We start from the raw sequence: 21,365 nt of genomic DNA on the forward strand, positions 1-21,365 counted from the left end.
TGGCGCTGGTAGGCGAGATTCTTCTGTGGTCCAGTAGAGTCGACTGGTTGGAACATTCTGGATTTCTCCAGCGCGTGAAGTTCTCGCAGGTGGCCGTGACTTCTCATGAACTCAGGCGGAAGATGAGATCTGGACAGTTATATCCAAGTCCCAGACATGCTGAAACTACTCGCAGAGTCAGCTCAAGTTCCATAGCCAACAGGAAATCAACTTACTTGTTGCTGGTCACACAATAATCACTCAAGTCCCCTGGCTGCCCCGATAGCACGCATCCTCCAGAGTCCGCAAACCCTGAATGGCCTCCCTGACTCTGTCCTCCGCCGAGCCCGATGGACCCTGCAATTTGCCGTAGCGCAGGTCACTCATATCGCCCACCGACGCAGTCAAGATCTCCAAAAGCCGCGCCGCCTCCGCATCCACACCAGCAATCTCACGCTCCACATTCGCAGAGGCAGCCTCCATCGCAGCCAGGAGACTCGCCGGGGAGTGATAATCTTCCGGCGCACCAGCACCGGCAGTGGCAGAAGACTGCCCGAACAGATGCAGATCGAGATCAGTTTCGCGCTGTTCGTCGGCTTGAGACTCATCGACACCAGCGGCCCTGCTGGCCTTGCGCAGTTCCGCGCGTTGCCTCTCGCCTTGCTTCAGCTCGAGGTCGATGTTCGAGTTCACGCGGTCCATGTCTTGCTCGCGCACTTGCTGCAGTTCCCGGTATAGGGCCCGGATGTGTGGGTGGGAGCGCAAACGCTTGGGGAAGAGCTCGGTGAACTTTTGGAGCGTCATTACCGTTGGCAGAGACGCCGGGGAGAGCAGGAAGTTGCTCAGGATGGATTCCTCTGAGGGAGGCGCCATAGTGATTGATTGACAGACTCCCTGGATGATGAACGATTGAATAAATTACGCGTAGTGAAATAAGAATCCAGTATGGTTAATGTTGTTGTGGTGGTGTTGCGACAAGAATAGCGACCAGGTGTTTGGGTGAAGAAGCGAGGCCCGCCACTGATCGAACCAGTCAAGGGGCGCGTCTTTTTGCTTCTCCCGTTCAATCCGCGACAACACCACCTCCCACCAACCCTGCACTCGTCGCTGATTCTCATGTTTAGCGGTTTGTTCTAGCCTACTGAACCTATTCTTTTGCTCCGATCTGAACTTGTATTTTCTCTGGACGTGACCCTCGCGGTGCTGGCCATTTCGACTCTTCCATAACGCCCGACTCTGATATCGCCACTCTTGAGCGCGGTTGTCTCGGAGTCAAGCAAAAGTCCAGCCAGAGCGCGGAGTTTCCAGAGAGAGTTCTTCTCGCCTTTTTATCTGTCTCTTTCTCTCTTCCGGTTTGATTGCGTTGTGCCAGTCCAGCCTAAGTTTGCTCGTCCGGAGAATTCGAGGCGAGAGCATCCATCCATCATCTCGACACCCTGTCACTCAACTGGTGTCTGAACCGACTTCATTTTTATTTACTGCTGTCTTGTCAAAATGGCGCCAGCATATGCATCATCGATGTACAACAAGGAGGAGAAGGTGCTCTGCTTCCACCATGACATCCTGTACGATGCAAAGATCCTCGACCTGAGACACAAGGATTCCAGCGACCGCAAGAGTCCCTTTGAGTACCTAGTACACTACAAGGGCTGGAAGAACACGTAAGTTTTAACATCTGTTTGAGGAGACGACTCCCTTGCCACGTTTTTGCCTGAGTGGAACGAAGCACGGAAACAAAAGACACGAATGATACTTCATTTCCCCTTCCCAATCCCCTTTAAACAGAAATCATCTCAACTGAGACGATCCCCCCAGCGAAGAAATATGCTGACTCTAACGGCCCCTCCTCAGCTGGGACGACTGGGTCCTAGAAGACCGTCTCCGCAAAGCAACAGAAGACAACCGCGAGCTGGCCACCAGTCTGCGGCGCGAAGCCGAGTCTGCCCTGCGTGCAAAGAGCGCCAAACCCTCGGCCAAGAAGCGCGGCACGTCCGACCGTAGCTCAGCTCGTGACAGCGAAGACCGCGGCTCCGTGCCCGGACGCGGCACCAAGCGAGCCCGAGACCATGACATTGAAAAGGTATTTTCCTCCTTTATTAACCAATTCATGTGCTTACGATGACATACAGGAGGACACGTTCCATACGCGCCCATCCATACGCATCATCATACCAGACAATCTGAAGTCCCTCCTCGTCGACGACTGGGAGCAAGTGACGAAGAACCAGTGCGTCGTCGCCCTGCCGTCCAAGTACCCCGTGCGCACGATCCTGCAAGACTGGTACGACGAGGAGCAGCCCAAGCGCAGTGGTTCCGCGGCCGATGAAGATGTCCTCGATGAGGTCGTTGCAGGCATGCAGGAGTATTTCGATAAGTGTCTTGATAAGATTCTGCTGTATCGGTATGAGCGCCCGCAGTACCGCAATCTGCGCAAGAAGTGCGAGGCGGCGACCGGGGAGCTGGCGAATAAGGGGCCTATTGATGTTTATGGTGCGGAGCATTTGATTCGGCTTTTTAGTATGTTCCTCCTCTCCTCTTCTCTCGAAGTCCCTCTCATCTCCCTCTCCCTGCCCTTTAATTGTTCTTTCTTCAGTTTTTTCCCCATAATTGGATGACTGTTGAATAACTATGCTAACGCTGTTTCAGGCACGATGCCCGAATTAATGGCCCAAACAAACATGGACCTCCAATCCACGAACCGTCTGCGCGAGGAAATCTCCAAGCTGGCCATGTGGCTGAGCAGGCACTCAGAGAAGTACTTCTCGACGAACTATGTGCCCGCGGAGAGCACTCATAAATGATGAACCACCGCTTATGCCGGACAGAGAGGCTCTTTCTCTTGTCGCTTTCGGATGCACTGTTCCCTGTTCCTTGTTGTTCGGTTTCTTAGCTTGTCGTGTCTTGACTACATTGTTGGTTTGTTTGTCGGCGGGCGCCATAGGGAAAATTGAGATTGAATTGAAACTCCTATCTACTCTCTGTCTTCTTCATAGATGGTGACTATTGATTCTCTGCGCTTTTCGTACATAATAATCAAGTAACGCACTGTGCATGCATTCTCTAGTTGGGATATCTGTTGAGTAAAAAGGAAAATAGAAACAAAAAAAAACCCCATCATCCATTCAAGCCCTCCCTCCCTCGTCACTCATCACTCACTGAACCCATTCAACCAACCAATAAACCAACACACCACATTATGAAACCAACATCCTCGCATCCTCAACCGCAACCCTAGCTCCACGCTTCAACTCTCCCTTCCACTCCGTCTCGCGCCACTTCGCCCAAACACTCAGTCCCTCCGGTGGCTGGATGCTCAGTGTATCGTACCCCTGCTTGATAATGCGGTGGACCTCGCGCGGACTGAGATTCTTCTTTTTGATCGAGGGGAGCGCAACGGGCGCTGGCTCAGCGTCCGGATTTGGACTGTCAGATGCAGCTGCCGGGACAGTGGGAGTGGCTGGTGTGGCGGTAGGGTCTGTGCTGCCATCTGATTGAAAGAGCAAGGTGTAGAAGTGCGTTGAGACGGAGAGGAGCGTATCGATTGATGCGAGGCGGGGTTGCGTGTCTGGTGTTGGGATTATTGCAGCAGCTGCTGCATCGGCTGGCTTGGATACGGGCGCGTTAGAGGAAGACTGGGATGTGAAGACACGGCGGAACTTTGTGAGAATGGGCCCCGTCTCTACGAGCTTGTAGAACAGGTCGTCGTAGGAGGCTGGGTCGGGGAGGAAGGTGTCGCCGCCGGACACGCAGAAGGCGATTAGATCGGCGAGCGAGGCGGTTAGGGTCTGCGTGCGTGGGTTGGTGGAGAGGTCGGACGCGTAGGTGGTTAGGAAGCGCATGAGGGAGAGTAAAGTGCGCCAGAGCTCAGACCAGTGGTATGTGAGGCGGATTTTGTTCATGGAGAGGTAGGTTAGTAGGCGGAGGATGATTGCGATGGCATGGCTGGAAGAAAGCACGATTAGTGAACGTCTGAGGTTTGGGGACACTCGGTTCCTACCTGTAGATGTTGACGTCTAGCCGTCGGCGCAGGTTGTGGGAGATGGTATCGATCATGATATCGAAGATGACTGTGGCGACAACTCGGTCCCCACCGACGAGCGGTAAGTATGGCTGTCTCTGTCGACACAGCCGCACGCGGCGCTTGCCCTCCTCGCTGCAGATGTGCTTGCAGAGAGTCGGGTCCTCGACGAGGATGCGAAGAGTGAACAGGTTCAGCTCGGCGTAGTGTGAACACCGGACGGAGCGGTATGCGTGTTGCAGAAGATAGGAGGACACAGAGAGGAAACTAGACAGAGGAGATTCTTCGTTGCTCTTCTCTGCCGGCAGATGAACGAGATGATACCCGAAGAGCTTGTTCGAGTTGGTGAAGTCGTACGCGGCCAGCAAGATGGCGGCTTCTTGCGCGGGACTGCAGGATACGCATCAGTAATTTGGCCAGCGGATTCATGGCACGAAGACTTACAGTGTCGCAAACATGCCTTTCGCCTCCTCCGCAGTCGGGGGGTTGGCCTTGACCCGTGCACCGGGAGCCAGGGCGCGCAAACCGAAGAAGACCAACGTGCTCGTCAAGGTCCAGCCTTCCGGGACATCGTCTTGCACCGCGACATAACCATTTCGCAGACCCGCACATGCCAGGCCGACCCCCTTGACAATCTTTTGGATGCTGGACTCATTGACAAAGTCATCCAGCCGGAGCTGGTAGGGGTTTTGAAATTCAAACTTGTTGTAGTTCGCCAGCAGCCCGAGCAAAAGAAAGGGGTCGAATATTTGCAGCGAGGTGTCAGATTCATGGACATATTTCATCAATGAAGGGAATAGATCTCGGTGCGTGAAATAGGACACAAGACTGGTCTTGTATGCTCCGCTGGTCATTGCAATAGCGGCCTTGATGGCCTTGAGACGGAGGTCAACTGGTAAAGGTTAAAACACTGGCGGGTGCAATTATACAGAAAGACTTACATCCACCCCCATTGCGGATGATCCGGTCAAGGACAGCCACGAATTCGGAGATGACCCGGTCCACTGCATCCAGACCCGCGAGAACGGTGATGACGTCCGAGCTAGGATTGGTGTATTTTTTGCTCAGCACGCTGGTCAGGAAGACCGACAGTGTCTATCAGTGCGAGTCAGATTGAAGCTGACCCCAAAGATACATCATGCAAATACTCACATCGAGTGCATATGCGTCTGTCGGCGAGACACCAGATGCCGCCTCGCGCAGCGCGCGGGCAAAAAGATTCTGTGTTTGCGCCTAAGCCGTGGATTAGCGAGAGACCTGTAATGAATGAAAGCATATACTACGCACCTGCAGTCCTAAAATGTCGTCGGGGCTCAACCCGTCCAGCAAGGCGTGCAGCCGTGCACGGTCTGGCGGCAAAAGAAAAAATTCCCGCCAGAAGCCCTCGGAGGGTTCAGTGTCGTCGGCGGACTGGAAATTTGATCAGATGGGACGCACATGAGGAACGGTGGGAGGCATACCTTGAACAGGTTCTCGTACAGGTGGACAACCTTCGGCTTGAAGGTCTCGGGTCTGGCCTGCTGGGTCAAGGGAGAGGCTTCCATGGTGAGTCCTTGGTTGATAGATCGGCAGCGGCCGAGGGATCACCGAAGACACTCTTTTCTTTTCGAGACTTAATAATTAAATGGGTCTTTAGTTAGTTATCAATGAATGAGTGAAACACGAAGTTCCACCAGCCACTTTGTCAGCCGAACCAGCCACATGTCCTCTTCGGGCGGTGTATGTCTGTACTCGGGACTTGACTCTATACAAATATTGATTTACTTCTAATTTCTCATTGATATTCATCCCCTTCTTCTATTCTCCTCTATTGTTTTCTTCCGTCACCGGATTTCCCACTGTGCCCGTCTGCGTCTGGGGCTGACTCAGCTGCCGGTAGCGCCAGTTTCGTGGCTCGATGGCATTGACAGGTGTAGGCGGACGAATAGCAGATGCAAAATCGATGGCACCGAAAGAGAATCCTTCGTAATCGTGCATGATCCAGGTCCGAATCACACCACCCCGATGTACTGAAATGCCCTTGCCCTGATTGGCCACCAGTCCGGCCACCCGGCTTAGTAATCGCCCGAGGGAAATGCAGCACATCTCAGTTGAACAAAACAGACTTCCACCAACTCACCTCCTGATCCTCTTGTCTCTCTCGCCCATATCGTCTCTTTCCCATGTGTCTATAAGCTATTCACCCTGTTCTCCTCCTGACCGGATTGACTCCCCCTTGTCCATGCATTTCTGCGCCATGCAGCGTCCAGTGACATCATCCGCCACCCTTCTCCGATGGGCCATCAAGCCCTCAGCACAGCGCACACAGGTGCTGCGCACCTTCTCCTCCTACGGGAACACTCACCAGTCCTCAAAGCGAGATATGCAAACTGCCACCGCGTACCGTCCGCACACCCTGCCCTCCTCTTTCCCGCCGCCGCGCAGCACGGGCGGCCCGGACACGTCCATCTCCGCAGACTTTCCGCCTGAGCGACAGGCGACTGAGACCTCTTCCACTATCAGTATGCCAGAGGGTGAGGCTCAGAAGACTAGATCCGCCCCGTCGGCCGCCACGTCAACGACAACGACAACGACAAACACAGCCAAACCCGCTACCAAGCCTCGACGACCACTACGGGCGAGAAAGGCCGCTATGAAAGTGACACCGCTGGCCATCGAACAACTCCGCAAACTGATGGATTCGCCCGACCCCAAATTCATTCGCGTGGGCGTCAAAAACCGTGGCTGCTCGGGGCTGGCCTACCACCTGGAGTACGTGGAGAAGCCCGGCAAGTTCGACGAGGTGGTCGAACAGGATGGCGTCAAGGTCTTGATTGACAGCAAGGCCCTGTTCAGCATCATCGGCAGTGAAATGGACTGGCTGGAGGATAAGCTGAGCAAGCGGTTTGTCTTCCGTAACCCTAACATCAGTGAGTTTCCCTTTCCTTCCACCTCCATGGCTTTTGTGGGTTGAGTTGACTGACTGGAATATCAGAGGAACAATGCGGATGCGGTGAATCCTTCATGGTCTAAACCCAGCACTCTTTTTGGTATATCTGTTGCACACTGCATCGCACGGCGTTCTTTTTACATCATGGGGGTGTTTCTTCTATTTTTCTCTTGGCACGACCACTCTCTTCGGCTCGAGTACATACACTTCATATCCAGTTGATACTCTTCTCGATTCTCCGCTTTTCTTTTGTTGGGTTACACGTTTGGGCTTGCTATAGATTTGGTCTTCGGGCTATCATGTCTATTCTGTCGCTGCGCTGAGATCGATCGCGCACCTGATATGATCTCTTTTGTATAGAATAGTCTAATGGACATTCTTAATGAATATAAAATGTGATTCCAACCAACATTGCCCTATACACAGTAAAACGTCCATCTTGAAGGCGTTGGCGTTGTCACATGACGGGGGCCATTCCAGTTGAGAGGCTTCAACACTCCCAAGTCCCTTTCCATCGACCACCTCCCTCACTCCAGAACCAGATTAAGTCAACCAAACGACCCTCCATGTCTCCAAGTTGAACACAAAAAACAAACATGGCCTCCCCCTTCCTCTCCCCACAACCCAGCGACACCACCACCACCGACCCGCTCCTCGCAACAGTCCGCTTCTCAGCCTCCATCCCAGACCTCCTCCTCGATGTCCCCGACCCGGAATCCACCACAGGCGCAGGCCTGAAACAACTGATCCGCGCCAAGCTACCGCCCTCCCTCTCAGCGCACCGTCTACGTCTCATCTACGCCGGCCGCGGGCTAGAAGATACAACCCCGTTAACGATCTCGCTGAAGCTGCCCCCCTCGCCAACTCGCAGCCCGCGCCTACCTCCCACAGATGACGACGACGATGACGAAGAAGACCACGATGATGGATCTTCTACCGCAAAGGCAAAGGGCAAGCAGCCTATGCGCGATACACGGCCTAGACTGTATATCCACTGCTCGATTGGGGATGTCGCTCTCACGGACGCGGATCTAGCCGCCGAGGCAGGTGTGGCTTCGACGCTGCTCCTGCAGCAACGAAAGGATGAAGATTATGAGAAGACAAGCTCGAATCTTTTCAGATCGCAAGCTAAACAATCCCGGCAACAACAACATCCTACTACCCCTGCAACCACTACGACAACGCCCGCTCCCCGCGGCTTCGACCGTCTCCTCACCGCGGGCTTCACCCCCGCAGAGGTGACAGCCCTCCGCTCACAATTCCTAGCCGTGCAATCCGTCTCCCGCACGCCGGACACCATGCCCTCCGGCGAAGAGCTGCGGGATCTGGAGGACAGGTGGATGGACGAGGGATCGACGGCTGCGCAGGCGCAGGCGGCGGGCGGTGGGCTTGACGGTGGTGGTGGGGGCCTTGGGGGAGATGATGATGGCGGGCTTGGGTCTGGTTCGCGGGGCGCGATGGACGATATGCTCTGGGGAGCGGTGATGGGTTTCTTTTGGCCGGTGGGCTGTGCGATGTGGTTACGGAGGGAAGAGGGGGTGTGGAGCTGGAGGAAGGGTGTGGCTGTTTTTATTGGGGTTCTTGTTAATGCTGCTTTTGGGGGGATGAGGATTATGAATTGATCCGGTGATTGAGTTGATTGGTGTTAGGTTAGGTGGATGGATGGCGTTTTTTCTTTGTTTTTTGCGAGATACCCCCATGATATGTATATACTATTTGATATTGTTTGAGATAGAAAGGACCCGGGTTGACCGTGGATTCAACGAGTCGGAGTAGCATGACTAGGCCATGGATATGCTATCATACATACAATGCAAATATGCGTCTGAATCAAGTCCCTAGGAACACGCACGAGTATGTTCCGCAAGAGGGTAGAAGAAACAGAAGACGACAGCATCAGCAGCAGCAGCAGCAACAACAATAACAACAACAGACAGACAGAAAGAAGGAAACTCCAAGATAAAAGAAACGCCAGCGATTAGCTTCCTTGCCCCCCTCAAACGCTCAATGGAACTTGCTGTAAATAACCGCAAAGATGAGAAGCACCAGCACCGTAATGATAGCGATGGTGATTATCCGATTGGTAGCCATCCTATATACACCCAACCGAAACCCGGGTCAGCCAGCCAGAAACAAAAAGACGGTAAAAAGACGGGGAAAGTCATTACCTACGGGCCATGCCCCTCAAAGTCTTAATACTCGTATCAACATATCCCTCCGACTGCTGCAGATTATCCCGGGTATGTTGAATAGTCTGCCGCTGCTGATACAGATCCGCCAGCGTGTTGCGGCCCACATCCTCCGTCTCGAGCGCAACACGCTGGCTCTCCTGCAGCCGGGCCGAGCTGCGCTCTAGCCGGTCCGTGCCAGACAGCAGCTGCTGGCGCTGCTCGAGCTGCTCGTCCACCGGCTCGTCGGTGTACCGGTCGCCGAAGAGCGCGCGGCGGTCGTCCGAGAGAGACTTCAGCTTGCGCTTCGTCTCGTCTAGATCGCTAGTGTAGTTGCGGAAGCGCATGTTGATCTTTGAACGTGCCGCTGAGGGAATGTTTTGCTTTTCCATGCGCATTTGGTCGAGCTGGAAACGTAGCGTTAGTTGGTTTTATTCCCGTATCTCTCTCCCCGATGTGACAGTCGTGAGAGCAGAGAAAGACAGAAAGGATGTCAAAAACTCACCTGCTCCATCGCCTCCTCGAGGACAGCCTCCGCCTGCCGAACAGCGGCCTTCCGCTGCTCTCCGCTCGCCTCGGCGATCTGATCCAGCTTCTGGTTCAGATCCGCCTGCATCAGCTTCAGCTCATTCTCGTAGCTGGCGAACAGCTCCGAGCCGGCGTCTGTGTCCAGAGGGTGCGACATCTTATAGAGTGGTGGTAGTATATGTGGTGCGAAATGAGGGAGGTTGCAGCGACACAGTTGCTGACGCTGGCTTCAAGAAGGCTCCACCCTTTCGTTATCTGGGGTGGCGGGTTACGCTCGTCGGTCCCTTGTGTCGGGGGCCGGGTGGCGGCGGTACGATCAAAGAACAACAAGTTGGTACAAGCCAGATGGTGGAATAAGGAGTGACTCTGCGCTGAAGATGGACGGAGTTAGGGTTGGGGTTGGGGAAAGGAATGGAGGCGATGATGTCGATGCTGCACGTGACTCCGAGGCTGGCTCGCTAGTCTAGGACATCGATCGAGGTATACGAGTTACAGAAAGAAACCATGGAGTACATCAGTAGCATTAGCATAACAGAACCAACTCGGAAATAATTCGCCTTTTCAAATAACAAAACATGGAAGATCCCCCGTGGTATACATGATCATGGAATCTCTCGAACACCTTATGCCAGGAACTTGCTGCTGTCCTGGCTGACAATCAATGCGCTTCTCTTTGCATCCAAGAACAAATCCTCGCACTCCGCCACATCGGCCTCCTCAATTCCGCCGGGCCGTCCATTGACCCGAGCCAGAATGCTGGCCGGGGTCAACAGCTGCAGTGCATACCGCAGGCTGACCTTGCTGCCGTGCTGGGAGACCTTGTCCAGGGCAGGTTCGGTGATGTTGAGACCCTCGGTCTTGGCGCGCAGCCGGATGATGGTCTTGATCTCGTCAGACGTGTAAGGGTTGGTGGGGATGATGAGAAGGCGCGCAAGCAGATCGGGAGGGATGCCATGCGCGGCGGTGATGTCGTCCGTGCCACGGATGACCGTGTTGCCGCGGTTGGAGGCGAGAATCACGATCGGGGAAATGCTCTGTTCCAGAGCGCGGTTCAGGTATGTGAAGCACTCGATGTCCAGCATGTGGACCTATACCAGAGGGTCAGAGACGAAAATAAAAACTTCAGGAAAGAACCCCTACCTCGTCGATGAATAGCACACCCGGCACCAGCTCAGCGACTCCTTGGTCAATGTACCGGTTGACCACCTTGTTGATCTCCTGGCGCAGCTTGTCCGTGATCTCCGTCTTCTTGGGCTTCATCAGCTGGCCCATCATGCTCATCACATCCTGGCCACCTTGAGGCCGGGCATTGGCCATGTCCAGATCATGGAGTGTCACGTCCTGTACAATCTCCTTTTTCTTGTGGACCTCGCCCTTCGGAACGGGCACGTACTCCTCCGCTTCCAGATCGAACTCGGTCGCGTAAGCATCGGACCGTCCCACTCGCTTGCACGCTCCCGTGTTGGCTTCGATATAGATGACATCTCCGACCGTGACGCGCTCCTTTTGGATGGCTTCGTAGATGCTGGGGTCGAGGCGAAGCTTCTTGGTGCCCTTGGCCGACTTCAAGCCGATGATCAAGTGGCTGATCGTGCGCCCGTAGCCACCCAACGGATTCTCGGTCTCTTCGGGGGTGAGCTCTGTCACTTCGCCCTCGTACACCTCCTTGGTTTCCCGAACCCGCAAGCCTATCGTTTGTTAGTAGTGTCCTGTCTGTTGGCGTCACCCTGCATACCGATTGCTCTCCGGAAGTTCTCCATGAGCGCTTCAGTCTTCTTGACCTCTGCCGAGTAGATCTCACTGCCGACGATCGGGCAGAAGGGGACCTTGGTTCCTAATTCCTGTGACACTGCAAGGGCCAGCGCAGTTTTTCCCGTGCCGGGGCCACCAGCCAGCAGGACAGCTCGACCGGCCATCTTCCTTGCCTTGATCAAGTCCACCACGACGCCGCAGGCCTTTTTATCGGTTAGCCATCACTTACTCCTCATGTAAACCTTTTCACCTACCTCACGGGCAGTCCCCTGGCCCACGAATCCATCGGCAGAAGACTCTGACGTGCCATCGGGACGCAATCCTAGACCCTTGATGTGCGTGTGTGCTGCCGTCCGGTTCTCGCGCGCGTTGCCCTTGACCTCGCTGATCTGGACCATGGTTGGGACGGGGTATGCGACTTTGGAGAGGGAGTCGCGATTGTAGAGAAGAGATGAAAGAGGGAGAATGCAGAGGGTGATGTTGCTCCAGAAATTCGCGCGCAAGGGATCTGCAGCAGCACCAGTCCAGCCAAATCCCCAAAGGCGGTCAGCAGCCCCAAATTCTTCCTTCCGTCTTTCAACTCAACCAAACCATGAGAGATCATTGACACCATAATGGCAATCCCATCAAGACCCGCCATGTCTCTCTCCTCCCTCTCGGCGGCCTTCCGCTGCCTCTCCTTCACACCCCGACGAGCTTTCTCAACAACACTGCCCGCGCAGACCACCAAACAACTCCCCGAACACATCCCTCCCTACCCCTATGGACCCAATCTCTGGTACAAGCAATCCAACACCGGTCTGTACGGCGGCGCGATGATCCAATTCGGCAACAAGATCTCCAAGGGTCGCAACAAGGGCAAGACGCGACGGTCCTGGAAACCCAACGTCCGCCGGAAGAAGTTCTACAGCGATGCCCTGGAAGAACACCTCTTTATCAAGGTCACGCGGCGCGCACTGCGCACAATCTACAAGGCCGGCAGTCTGGACAACTATCTGTTGGATGACCGGCCAGCCCGGATTAAGGAAATGGGGATCTTCGGGTGGGAATTGCGGTGGAAGATTATGCAGACGCCCAAGATCCAGGAGCAATTTAAGGAACAGCGGAAAAAGTTGGGGCTTCCGGAACCACTGTCGTTGGAGGAATGGATGAAGGCGAAGGAGGAGGAGATCCAGGAGCAGGTCGACAAGTATCTGGATATCAAGGAGCTCACGAAGCCGACGGTGAAGAATGCCAACTCGGTCCGCAGGGAGGACTAGGGATGGCTATACTTCCAGGATCTTGTCCGACGCTTGTATCATTATCCCGAGAGAGGCCTGGCTGGCCTTTGTGACATTTACTTGCATGCGATCTTTCTGAGTTGCATATTCCATCTTCTGTGTATTTATACTCCAATGCCATCCATCATCTTATCTCATGCATTGCAAACAAAAGAATTCATCCTATGAGTCAGGGAATATGCATCGAGATCCATGCACAGTTAAGATTCATGAACCGCATGTTGTTGTCGTTCCTAGTAATCTAGTATACAAGGTGTATTAGCCTTGCTTCATTCGGGTCGATGCTGCGGACCCCAGCAATTAATATGTAAGCGAGCTTCTAATTTGGATTATTATTATCATTATTATTATGATAGGAATTGTCGATCGATCGCAGATCTGTACTGTCCGTTATCTATGTTGTCGTCCAGACTAACGCGAAGCGGCCGCCATTGGAATGCGCCGACGGATTCGGAGAATGACCCAGATACTTCCCGCCTTCATCTCGCTTCAACCACTTACTTCATATCTTCCCTTCGCACCTCTGCGCTAGGGCAATCTTTTACTCTCACTGTTAGCCGTGGAAATTAATCATTCGCACTAATGATCTGAACGATCCGCACCTGTTCCTTCGTTGTCCAGCACCGCAGCGCTGGCCCCTGCTCGCCATGCAGTTCGCATTGCCTCCGCGGCGAAGTCCTGCGCCTCCCTACGCTCATTCCTCGCGTTTCCCACGATATCGCAGGAAGCAGCTCAAAACAGCGGCTGTTTTTGCCATCGCAGTACTCATAATCCTCTACCTGCTGTCACATCTTTCCTCCTCGAGCTCTCCATTTGTGGTTGCGCCGGCCGGTACGGCAAGTGTGGTGATCGTCACGGTGATCGACCACGAAGAGTTGAGCGAGAGCTACATCAAGAAAATCGTGGAAAACAGAGAGGACTATGCCAAGCGACATGGTAAAATGCCTCCCCGCCCTCCCATCATCCCCATTGACTAACCATAACGAACCTCAACAAAGGCTACGCCAACTTCTTCACCAGCACATCCGACTACGCCGACGCAATAAACGACGCCCCCCATACATGGGCCGTCGTGCCGGCCCTCCGCCACGCAATGGCGACATATCCGCACTCGACATACTTCTTCCATCTCAGCCCGCACGCCCTCATCATGAACCCGTCCAAATCTCTCAAGTCCCATCTGCTTGACAAGACCCGTCTCGAGTCGCTGATGCTCAAGGATCTCCCCGTGGTGCCGCCGGATAGCATCATCAGGACATTCTCGCATCTCAAAGCAAATGACGTTGACCTTATCATAACCCAGGATAACGAGGATATCAGCCCCGGCAGCTTTGTGCTCCGCCAGGGCGACTTCGCGCGCTTCTTCCTGGATCTCTGGTTTGATCCGCTGTATAGGAGTTATATGTTTGCGAAGGCGGAGACGCATGGTTTGGTATGTCCCTTATCTTCTGCTTCGTGTTGTATCTGCGCTGACGGGTTATGCTCCTTTTCTCGACAGGATCATATTGTCCAGTGGCATCCTACCATCCTCGCACGCCTCGCGATGGTCCCCCAGCGCATCCTGAATTCATATAGCAAAGACTCGCCGTCCGCTGGAGTGGATGGCACATATCAAGACGGCGACTTTGTGATCCGGTTCCATCTATGTGAGACCACGCAAGGCCGCGACTGCGAAGCTGAGATTGAGCCTTATTATAAACTGTGGCAGAAGAAGGCGAAGAGCGAATAGTAGTCCCTGGTGGCACACTCTTCTGTATGATATTTTTTTGAGTTTTGGGCGCAAACATGGCTGCTCATCCATATAGCGAGGGGTTTTTGTTTCCCTCATCTGTTGCATAGTCGGCTTTCATTGCAAGTAACATCATTGTTCACTGTTTTTATCTATGTAGAAGTACAACTGTCTCTCCATTCTTGGTTCGCTGTTGGCGAGTGAGTTTTCTTGGCTTCCATTTCGTTAGTGACCCTGATAAAAGGATCTCCGGACTGTATGTAGAGGGCTCAAAGCAGACAATTCTTGTCTGGGCGCCCTCTCCTCACGCCCTCTCCTCGATTATTTCCTTCTTTTTGCGACACGATCATCCACGAGATCAAAGCTGCATCAAATGTAGCCGAGGGACTGTTTAACACAGACCAGGCAGTATGACAAACTTCTTCTTCTTGTACTTGTCACCAAATTCCTTGCGATACCGACGCTCCTTCTTAGCAGCCCAGGCCCACATCTGCGCACCGCCCACAGCAATGAAAAGCAGCACACTCCAGCTCAGCTGGCTAACCAGGAAGACACCGGCCCAGGCCATGATCTCAAAGAAGTAGTTCGGGCAGGTAACCCAACTGAATCCAAAGCCGGACGGGATGCCGCGCTCGGTGGTACCCGGACGACGCAGATCCCGGAGCACCATGTGGGCATTCAAATTGGCCAGTTCGCCGACGGTAAAGAGCGCGAGACCCGCATAGGTGAGGGCGGCATTGGGTGTCTCAGTTGCGGCGCCGGCGTCCGGCCGGAAGACCCAGTAGGAAATGTTGAAGCCCGCCAGGGCCCAGTAGTGCGCGCTATTTTTGAAGATGTTGTGGGCGGGCATGGTGGCGGCGCTGAAGCGGTGCACGAAGATGGTCTCGAACTCGCGCTTCAGGAAGTGGATGGTCAGGAGGAGGCAGGTGAGCAGCTGGAGGTTGGAGGGGTCGGCGAGGGGCTGCGAGAAATTGAAATACAGGAGCGGGCGCAGTGGGAAGAGGAAGAGCGCCGGGATCACGAGTGGTCCGAGGTATTCGATGATGAACACGGTGCGCCAGGCGATTTGAGGGCCTGAGTCACAGAGTGTTAGTGAAGCTGGGATCATTGAGTGGGAGGGTACAACACCATACCGAGGTCTTTAACGTGGATAACGCTTGCATCGCGCAGGCCGGTGTCTTTGATGGTGGTGCCGTTCGAGTTGGGGACCACGGTGCGGTCACTGCCCTTGGTGATGCGCAGTCGGTGTATGGAAGTACCGGTTGTTTCTGCGAGAGCAACATGAAGTTCTTCGGCGGATCCATTGAGAGAAATCTCAATTTCCTTGGGGAGCTTGCGAATTGGCTTGCCTGTATCCTGGTCAGCTATTTTTGTACGGCGTCGAAGTGGGGGAGCTAGCTATATGGAGAGTCTGGGGGGTGCATACCCCGTGGCTCGACGGTGAGCGTGATCTTAGCTGGCGCCATTGCGATTGAAACAGCTGGTGTAGGGAAGTATGGCTCCGGTAAGGGATGGATGAACTCAACCAAATCGTGTTGATCAAGTCAACATTTTGGAGACCGAGGCATAAGGGCACGTGATGGGGCGCCTGAGGCTGCCATTTTGTATACATTGTCCCGTTGAAGCACATTCTTGGGCTGACTCTGTCAACCAACTGAATAATAATGACTGGCCTGAAAAAAGAAAATACTTTCATTACGTCTTTGACGAGAGTGGATAGACCAGGCCTATCTGGCCTCGGGTTTGCTGACCCGCCCGACACGAGGCTAAGTAATAACAGCAGTCACTAACTATATCCAGGGCACTCCGGTCAGTCATCGACTAACATCGGGCTTCGCCTCAAGCCCGCCAGGTGTCAGCTGGGCGCACATTGCCTGCACGGCTAGTGTGGCCGAACACGACGCCAATCACCTCCGGTCGCTCACCGGGCGGCGCTAACCAGGCAGAATGCAAAATGTGGTGTTCTTCGAGCACGCGCGGGATCAACAAACAAACCACCGGGACATGGTTGACGGACGACCTGGGCGATATGCTGAGCAGTAGTCGAGGCTGAGCCAAACCCAAGACCCGGTGCGGCCACAACTAATCTGCAGATCATCGGGTCTGAGCGGCTGTCAGTGCTCCAATCAAGCGGACCAAGGAACCAAATCATTATTATTACGAGCTGCTCGTTTTATGAGCAAAACTGACCGGGAACACCCATGACCGATTGGGTGGTCTCCTCCGCGAACGGCCATCAGCTAACCGCCTTTGCCTCCTGCTCAGCCGGGCTGATGCACGGTGTGTTCTGACCAGGATACTCGGCGAACAAATCAGAGTGCCTTTTTCTTATGCCGCAGTGGGTGGCGCCTATCGCCTGTTGATGCCTTGGGTGAATCCACCTAAAATGATGGCGGGAGAATCCGTGCGAGCTATTGGCAGCTAAATACGACCCGCCTCGGATGAGGCTTGTCTAGGCATCGCCGATAGGCATACTTAGCAGCTGAAAGAGGGCTATTATTGCTTCGCCCATTGCGGGTTCTGACCCGCAGTCTGTCAATCGGGGCATATTAAGGTCCACAGTTCCCTCCAACATGATTTTGTTTTGACGATGACCGAGTGCCTTCTCCATTCCTAAACACACATTGTGCTTGCGCCCGAGTCTCCCTTGTTGCCACGGGCAGTTTTTGTCGCTTGAATTGCTTTACACCCCGCGCGGTAAGTGAGTACTCTCCCCGGACGAAATTGTTTGTGCATGGCGTTCCATTAAATCTGCGTCATTGTCCACGTCTCGAGGCGGACAACGCATTGAGACTTTTGGACCGAAACCAGGTCGTCAATGCTAATACGTTAATTGGCAGTTCCACTGTCTGAATTCCCTTTTTATTTGTTTAAATTGTGGGCATACTCCTCGAACCGCCATGGGCGAGAACAACCACCACAACGGCCTCGGGAGCAAAATCTCCCAGATTGAGCAAGTCGTTTCCGCGTCCTTGAAACCTTTGCCCACAGAGATGGGCGATGGGACTTATGTCAAAGAATCGACTACGACGGGGCTTGCCAAGGACCTTGGCCATATTGATCTGAAAGATGTGAAGACTCTGGCCGAGGTCGCTAAGAGTGCTGTGACAGGCGACCCCGTGAATGACAGGGAATACATCATGGAACGAATTATCCAAGTCAGCCAATGCAACGTGATCCATGGGGGCTTCTAATGCTAATTTACTTCGCAGCTTGCTGCTGGACTACCTTCAACTTCTAAAAATGGCAAGGAGGTAACGGGTACCTTTCTCAATCAATTATGGAATGATTTACAGCACCCGCCAATCTCGTATGTTCCCTTGGCAAAATCGGGATATTGGATCTGACTTGATATCTAGCTATCTTGGGCGCGACGCCGCCTACCGAAAAGCTGACGGATCAGGAAATGTAAGACCACTGCTATTTGGATTCCAGGAATATCGGCTAATTTCTATACAAGAATGTACTGTGGCCCCATATCGGAGCTGCAGGAACCCCCTACGCACGGTCTGTTCAGCCAAGGACCATGCAAACTGCTGCCCTTCCAGACCCAGAGACTCTGTTTGACAGCCTTTTGGCCCGGAAAGAGTTCAAAGAGCACCCGAACAAAATCTCCAGCGTGGTTTTCTATCTAGCGTCTATCATCATTCATGACCTGTTCCAAACAGATCCGACTGACGGGACAAAGTCTTTGACGTCCTCTTACTTGGACTTGTCGCCTCTTTATGGCAACAACCAAGACCAACAGAATAATGTGAGAACCTTCATGGATGGGAAGCTGAAGCCTGATAGTTTCTCTTCCAAAAGGGTTCTAGGCTTCCCTCCCGGCGTTGGAACTCTTCTCATCATGTTCAACCGCTTTCACAACTACGTGGTGACGAATCTGGCGGCCATCAACGAGGGTGGCCGTTTCACGAAACCGGATCCATCTAACACCAAAGCCTACGCCACCTATGACAACGACCTCTTTCAAACAGGAAGACTGGTCACCTGTGGCCTCTATGTCAATATCATCCTGAAGGACTACGTTCGGACCATCCTCAACTTGAATCGGACAGACAGCACCTGGAGCTTGGATCCCCGCATGGAATTGAAAAATGGGCTCGTTGAGAAGGCTGCGGGCCAGGCCACTGGAAATCAAGTGTCTGCGGAGTTCAATCTTGTTTACCGCTGGCATTCTTGTGTCTCTGCGCGCGACCAGAAGTGGTCTGAGACCATGTATCAGGAGCTTTTCGCTGGCAAGCATCCGAGCCAGATCACCCTGCAAGAATTTACCCGGGGCCTCGGGCAATGGGAAGCAAAGCTTTCTGCAGACCCCCAAGAACGACCCTTTGCCAATCTGCAGCGCCAAGCGGATGGCTCATTCGATGATAATGATCTAGTCAAGATTTTCAAGGAAGGCGTGGAGGATGTGGCTGGAGCTTTTGGGGCATGCAATGTCCCCGAAGTGTTCAAGACTGTCGAAGTCCTTGGTATCAAGCAGGCACGCGCATGGAACTTGGCTACGCTGAATGAGTTCCGAGCTTTCTTCGACCTGAAGACCTATCAGACGTTCGAGGAGATTAACCCTGACCCGTACATTGCCGGCCAGCTCCGGCGGTTCTACGATCAGCCCGATCTCGTGGAGCTCTACCCTGGCCTCATTGTGGAGGCCACAAAGGAGCCCATGGTACCCGGCAGTGGACTTTGCACCAACTACACTATATCGCGAGCAATCCTCTCCGACGCCGTCGCTTTGGTCCGTGGTGATCGTTTCTACACCGTTGATTTTACTCCGAAACATCTCACCAACTGGGCATATAATGAGATTAACTATGATGACTCCATTGACCAGGGCCAGGTCTTTTACAAACTGGCTCTGACAGCCTTCCCCAATCATCTGCGTGGAAAGTCGGTTTATGCCCATTTCCCGATGGTTGTACCGCATGAGAACCAGAAAATTCTCACTGGCCTTGGAATTGCGGGATCGTACGACTTTGATACCCCCAGTTATCTTCCTACGCCCAGGATGATCAACTCGCATGCGGCATGCTCGTCTATCCTCGCAAACAAGGAATCTTTCAAGGTGACCTGGGGAACGAAGATTGAGTTCTTGATGCATCAGAACCGCCACCCGTACGGCGTCGACTTCATGCTGTCTGGAGACCTTCCTCCAAATGCTGCGTCTCGACGGATGATGAGCGTTGCCTTGTACCGCGACAAGTGGGAGTCTGAGGTCAGGTCGTTCTATAATGATATTACCTTGAAACTCCTGCAGAGGAATTCGTACAAGGTGGCCGGTGTTAACCAAGTTGATATTGTGAGGGACGTAGCCAACCTCGCGCAGGTAAGATTGTTCTTGCTGGAATTTGAATGATTGATTAACCGATGTGTGTACAGGTACACTTCTGCGCCTCTGTCTTTTCCCTGCCTCTAAAGACGGACTCCAATCCACGTGGCGTCTTCACGGAGCTCGAGCTGTACCAGATCATGGCGGTGGTGTTCACAAGCATCTTCTACGACGTGGACGTCTCGAAATCCTTCCAGCTCAATACTACTGCCCGACAGGTTACGCAGCAGCTCGGCGAATTGACCGTCGTCAATGTCGAGCTTGTTAAGAAGGCGGGATTTATTGACTCCCTGATCAATCGCCTTCATCGCCACGATATCCTGAGTGAATATGGTCAGCATATGATTCAACGACTGCTAGAAAGTGGACTATCCTCGCAAGAGATCGTGTTCACACATCTTCTGCCCACGGCTGGTGGGATGGTCGCAAACCAGGCTCAGTTATTCTCGCAGTGCCTCGATTATTATCTCGAGCCTGAAGCTGCCGCTCATTTAGCGGAAATCCAACGCCTGTCGAAAGAAGATACACCCGAAGCGGATGATCTGCTTCTTCGATAGTGAGTATTTTCCCACAATTAATATCAAAGCTGTTACTCACACGATCTAGCTTCCTCGAGGGCGCACGATTGCGGTCGTCCGTGGCCTTGCCGCGAGAAGTCGCCAAGCCGACAGTCATTGAGGACAATGGAGAGAAATTGATCCTGAAAGCTGGCCAGCAGATCTATTGCAATTTGGTAAGTTGCTCTTTCTCAACGTTAGTACCCAATGTTAACCATTTTTCCAGGTTGCCGCCAGTCACGATCCCGTCGCATTCCCCGACCCCGATACCGTCAAGCTTGATCGCCCCATCGATTCGTATCTTCACTTCGGTTTTGGACCGCACCAATGCCTCGGCATGGATATGTGCAAGACTGCTCTCTCTACCATGCTCAAAGTTGTCGGACGCTTGGATAACCTCCGTCGCGCCCCTGGGGGCCAAGGTCAGCTCAAGAAGCTCGCTGGGCCCGGTGGTATTGCTATGTATATGGACGCTGAGCACAGCTCGTACTCCCCCTTCCCGACGACTATGAAGGTCCAGTGGGATGGGGAGCTGCCGGCTATGTAGGTAGGTAGGTGTAAGCTAAGGATAGGTAAATTGTCGAGTCTGTTGTTGGGTAGTTTTCTAAGCATCATCTTCTTCGGCTGAGACTCCACTGCCTGTGACAGGATATCCATATCGTTTTTGGTTCGGTTCAAGCTTCTATGTAAGACTCAAATCCGATGTTCTCGTGAGACAGTACATGGATGTCATGTCTCCCATGGTCATAGATATATAATTTGGAGTATATCCCAGTCCGTCGGGTCACCACCGTCACCAAACTACCGAGGAAATTAATAGTAATATTCTAATTTTATGAGCATCAAACGGAAAACTGCCTCGTAAACACTGTATCCCGCTTGCCAATCGTGTGTAGTTGACCCAGGCACCGTTTGCCCAATGCTGAGGTAAGCCCTGCCAGCGGGGATTCCCTCAGAGCCGCCGCTCCGCAAGCTTCAGTTCGATCACCTTCTCTTTCATCCCCTTCCCGTCCACCTTCCCACACCTTCCTTTTCCCTTTCTGTGTCATTACTTCAGGGGACAACGACCTGCACCGTTTACCCTGATAGTCTGGCA

General features: G+C 53.4%; 11 protein-coding genes across 11 annotated transcripts; 6 read left to right on the plus strand and 5 right to left on the minus strand.

Annotated features, from left to right (window-relative positions):
• Positions 1 to 240: 240 nt before the first annotated feature.
• On the minus strand, positions 241 to 852 carry N7474_007293 (Cnl2/NKP2 family protein; the record flags this gene model as incomplete). Its single annotated transcript, XM_057198703.1, has 1 exon — positions 241 to 852. One exon carries the CDS (start codon positions 850 to 852, stop codon positions 241 to 243), a length of 612 nt encoding a protein of 203 aa, XP_057052143.1.
• A 621-nt stretch (positions 853 to 1,473) lies between these two features.
• N7474_007294 (uncharacterized protein) lies at positions 1,474 to 2,780 on the plus strand (the record flags this gene model as incomplete). The annotated part of the gene is made up of 4 exons (XM_057198704.1): positions 1,474 to 1,640; positions 1,831 to 2,059; positions 2,109 to 2,496; positions 2,626 to 2,780. The coding sequence occupies 4 exons, from the start codon at positions 1,474 to 1,476 to the stop codon at positions 2,778 to 2,780; spliced, it is 939 nt and encodes a 312-aa protein (XP_057052144.1).
• Positions 2,781 to 3,173: 393 nt separating this feature from the next.
• N7474_007295 (ARMH3 family protein) lies at positions 3,174 to 5,541 on the minus strand (the record flags this gene model as incomplete). Its single annotated transcript, XM_057198705.1, has 7 exons — positions 3,174 to 3,921; positions 3,977 to 4,387; positions 4,442 to 4,889; positions 4,939 to 5,092; positions 5,150 to 5,230; positions 5,285 to 5,407; positions 5,458 to 5,541. The coding sequence occupies 7 exons, from the start codon at positions 5,539 to 5,541 to the stop codon at positions 3,174 to 3,176; spliced, it is 2,049 nt and encodes a 682-aa protein (XP_057052145.1).
• Positions 5,542 to 6,218: 677 nt separating this feature from the next.
• isa1 (Fe-binding Fe/S cluster assembly protein ISA1) lies at positions 6,219 to 7,009 on the plus strand (the record flags this gene model as incomplete). Its single annotated transcript, XM_057198706.1, has 2 exons — positions 6,219 to 6,906; positions 6,972 to 7,009. The coding sequence occupies 2 exons, from the start codon at positions 6,219 to 6,221 to the stop codon at positions 7,007 to 7,009; spliced, it is 726 nt and encodes a 241-aa protein (XP_057052146.1).
• A 513-nt stretch (positions 7,010 to 7,522) lies between these two features.
• On the plus strand, positions 7,523 to 8,548 carry N7474_007297 (DSC3 family protein; the record flags this gene model as incomplete). Its single annotated transcript, XM_057198707.1, has 1 exon — positions 7,523 to 8,548. One exon carries the CDS (start codon positions 7,523 to 7,525, stop codon positions 8,546 to 8,548), a length of 1,026 nt encoding a protein of 341 aa, XP_057052147.1.
• A 382-nt stretch (positions 8,549 to 8,930) lies between these two features.
• On the minus strand, positions 8,931 to 9,779 carry N7474_007298 (v-SNARE protein VTI1; the record flags this gene model as incomplete). Its single annotated transcript, XM_057198708.1, has 3 exons — positions 8,931 to 9,018; positions 9,095 to 9,501; positions 9,600 to 9,779. 3 exons carry the CDS (start codon positions 9,777 to 9,779, stop codon positions 8,931 to 8,933), a joined length of 675 nt encoding a protein of 224 aa, XP_057052148.1.
• Positions 9,780 to 10,245: 466 nt separating this feature from the next.
• Positions 10,246 to 11,880, minus strand: rvb1 (RuvB family ATP-dependent DNA helicase pontin; the record flags this gene model as incomplete). Its single annotated transcript, XM_057198709.1, has 4 exons — positions 10,246 to 10,710; positions 10,763 to 11,310; positions 11,358 to 11,577; positions 11,629 to 11,880. Coding segments are annotated over 4 exons (1,485 nt in total), but the record flags the coding sequence as incomplete, so codon positions are not given.
• A 132-nt stretch (positions 11,881 to 12,012) lies between these two features.
• On the plus strand, positions 12,013 to 12,633 carry N7474_007300 (mitochondrial 54S ribosomal protein bL28m; the record flags this gene model as incomplete). The annotated part of the gene is made up of 1 exon (XM_057198710.1): positions 12,013 to 12,633. One exon carries the CDS (start codon positions 12,013 to 12,015, stop codon positions 12,631 to 12,633), a length of 621 nt encoding a protein of 206 aa, XP_057052150.1.
• Positions 12,634 to 13,301: 668 nt separating this feature from the next.
• On the plus strand, positions 13,302 to 14,383 carry N7474_007301 (putative alpha-1,6-mannosyltransferase subunit; the record flags this gene model as incomplete). The annotated part of the gene is made up of 2 exons (XM_057198711.1): positions 13,302 to 13,590; positions 13,653 to 14,383. The coding sequence occupies 2 exons, from the start codon at positions 13,302 to 13,304 to the stop codon at positions 14,381 to 14,383; spliced, it is 1,020 nt and encodes a 339-aa protein (XP_057052151.1).
• Positions 14,384 to 14,774: 391 nt separating this feature from the next.
• On the minus strand, positions 14,775 to 15,849 carry N7474_007302 (trans-2-enoyl-CoA reductase (NADPH) TSC13; the record flags this gene model as incomplete). Its single annotated transcript, XM_057198712.1, has 3 exons — positions 14,775 to 15,457; positions 15,517 to 15,732; positions 15,810 to 15,849. 3 exons carry the CDS (start codon positions 15,847 to 15,849, stop codon positions 14,775 to 14,777), a joined length of 939 nt encoding a protein of 312 aa, XP_057052152.1.
• Positions 15,850 to 17,283: 1,434 nt separating this feature from the next.
• N7474_007303 (peroxidase/cytochrome P450 family protein) lies at positions 17,284 to 20,810 on the plus strand (the record flags this gene model as incomplete). Its single annotated transcript, XM_057198713.1, has 7 exons — positions 17,284 to 17,541; positions 17,596 to 17,693; positions 17,743 to 17,791; positions 17,844 to 19,709; positions 19,763 to 20,268; positions 20,319 to 20,445; positions 20,496 to 20,810. Coding segments are annotated over 7 exons (3,219 nt in total), but the record flags the coding sequence as incomplete, so codon positions are not given.
• Positions 20,811 to 21,365: the final 555 nt, after the last annotated feature.

Source organism: Penicillium riverlandense (genome assembly GCF_028828495.1).
Source record: "Penicillium riverlandense strain IBT 135883 chromosome Unknown utg000006l_segment0_segment0, whole genome shotgun sequence".
Lineage (NCBI taxonomy): Eukaryota > Fungi > Ascomycota > Eurotiomycetes > Eurotiales > Aspergillaceae > Penicillium > Penicillium riverlandense.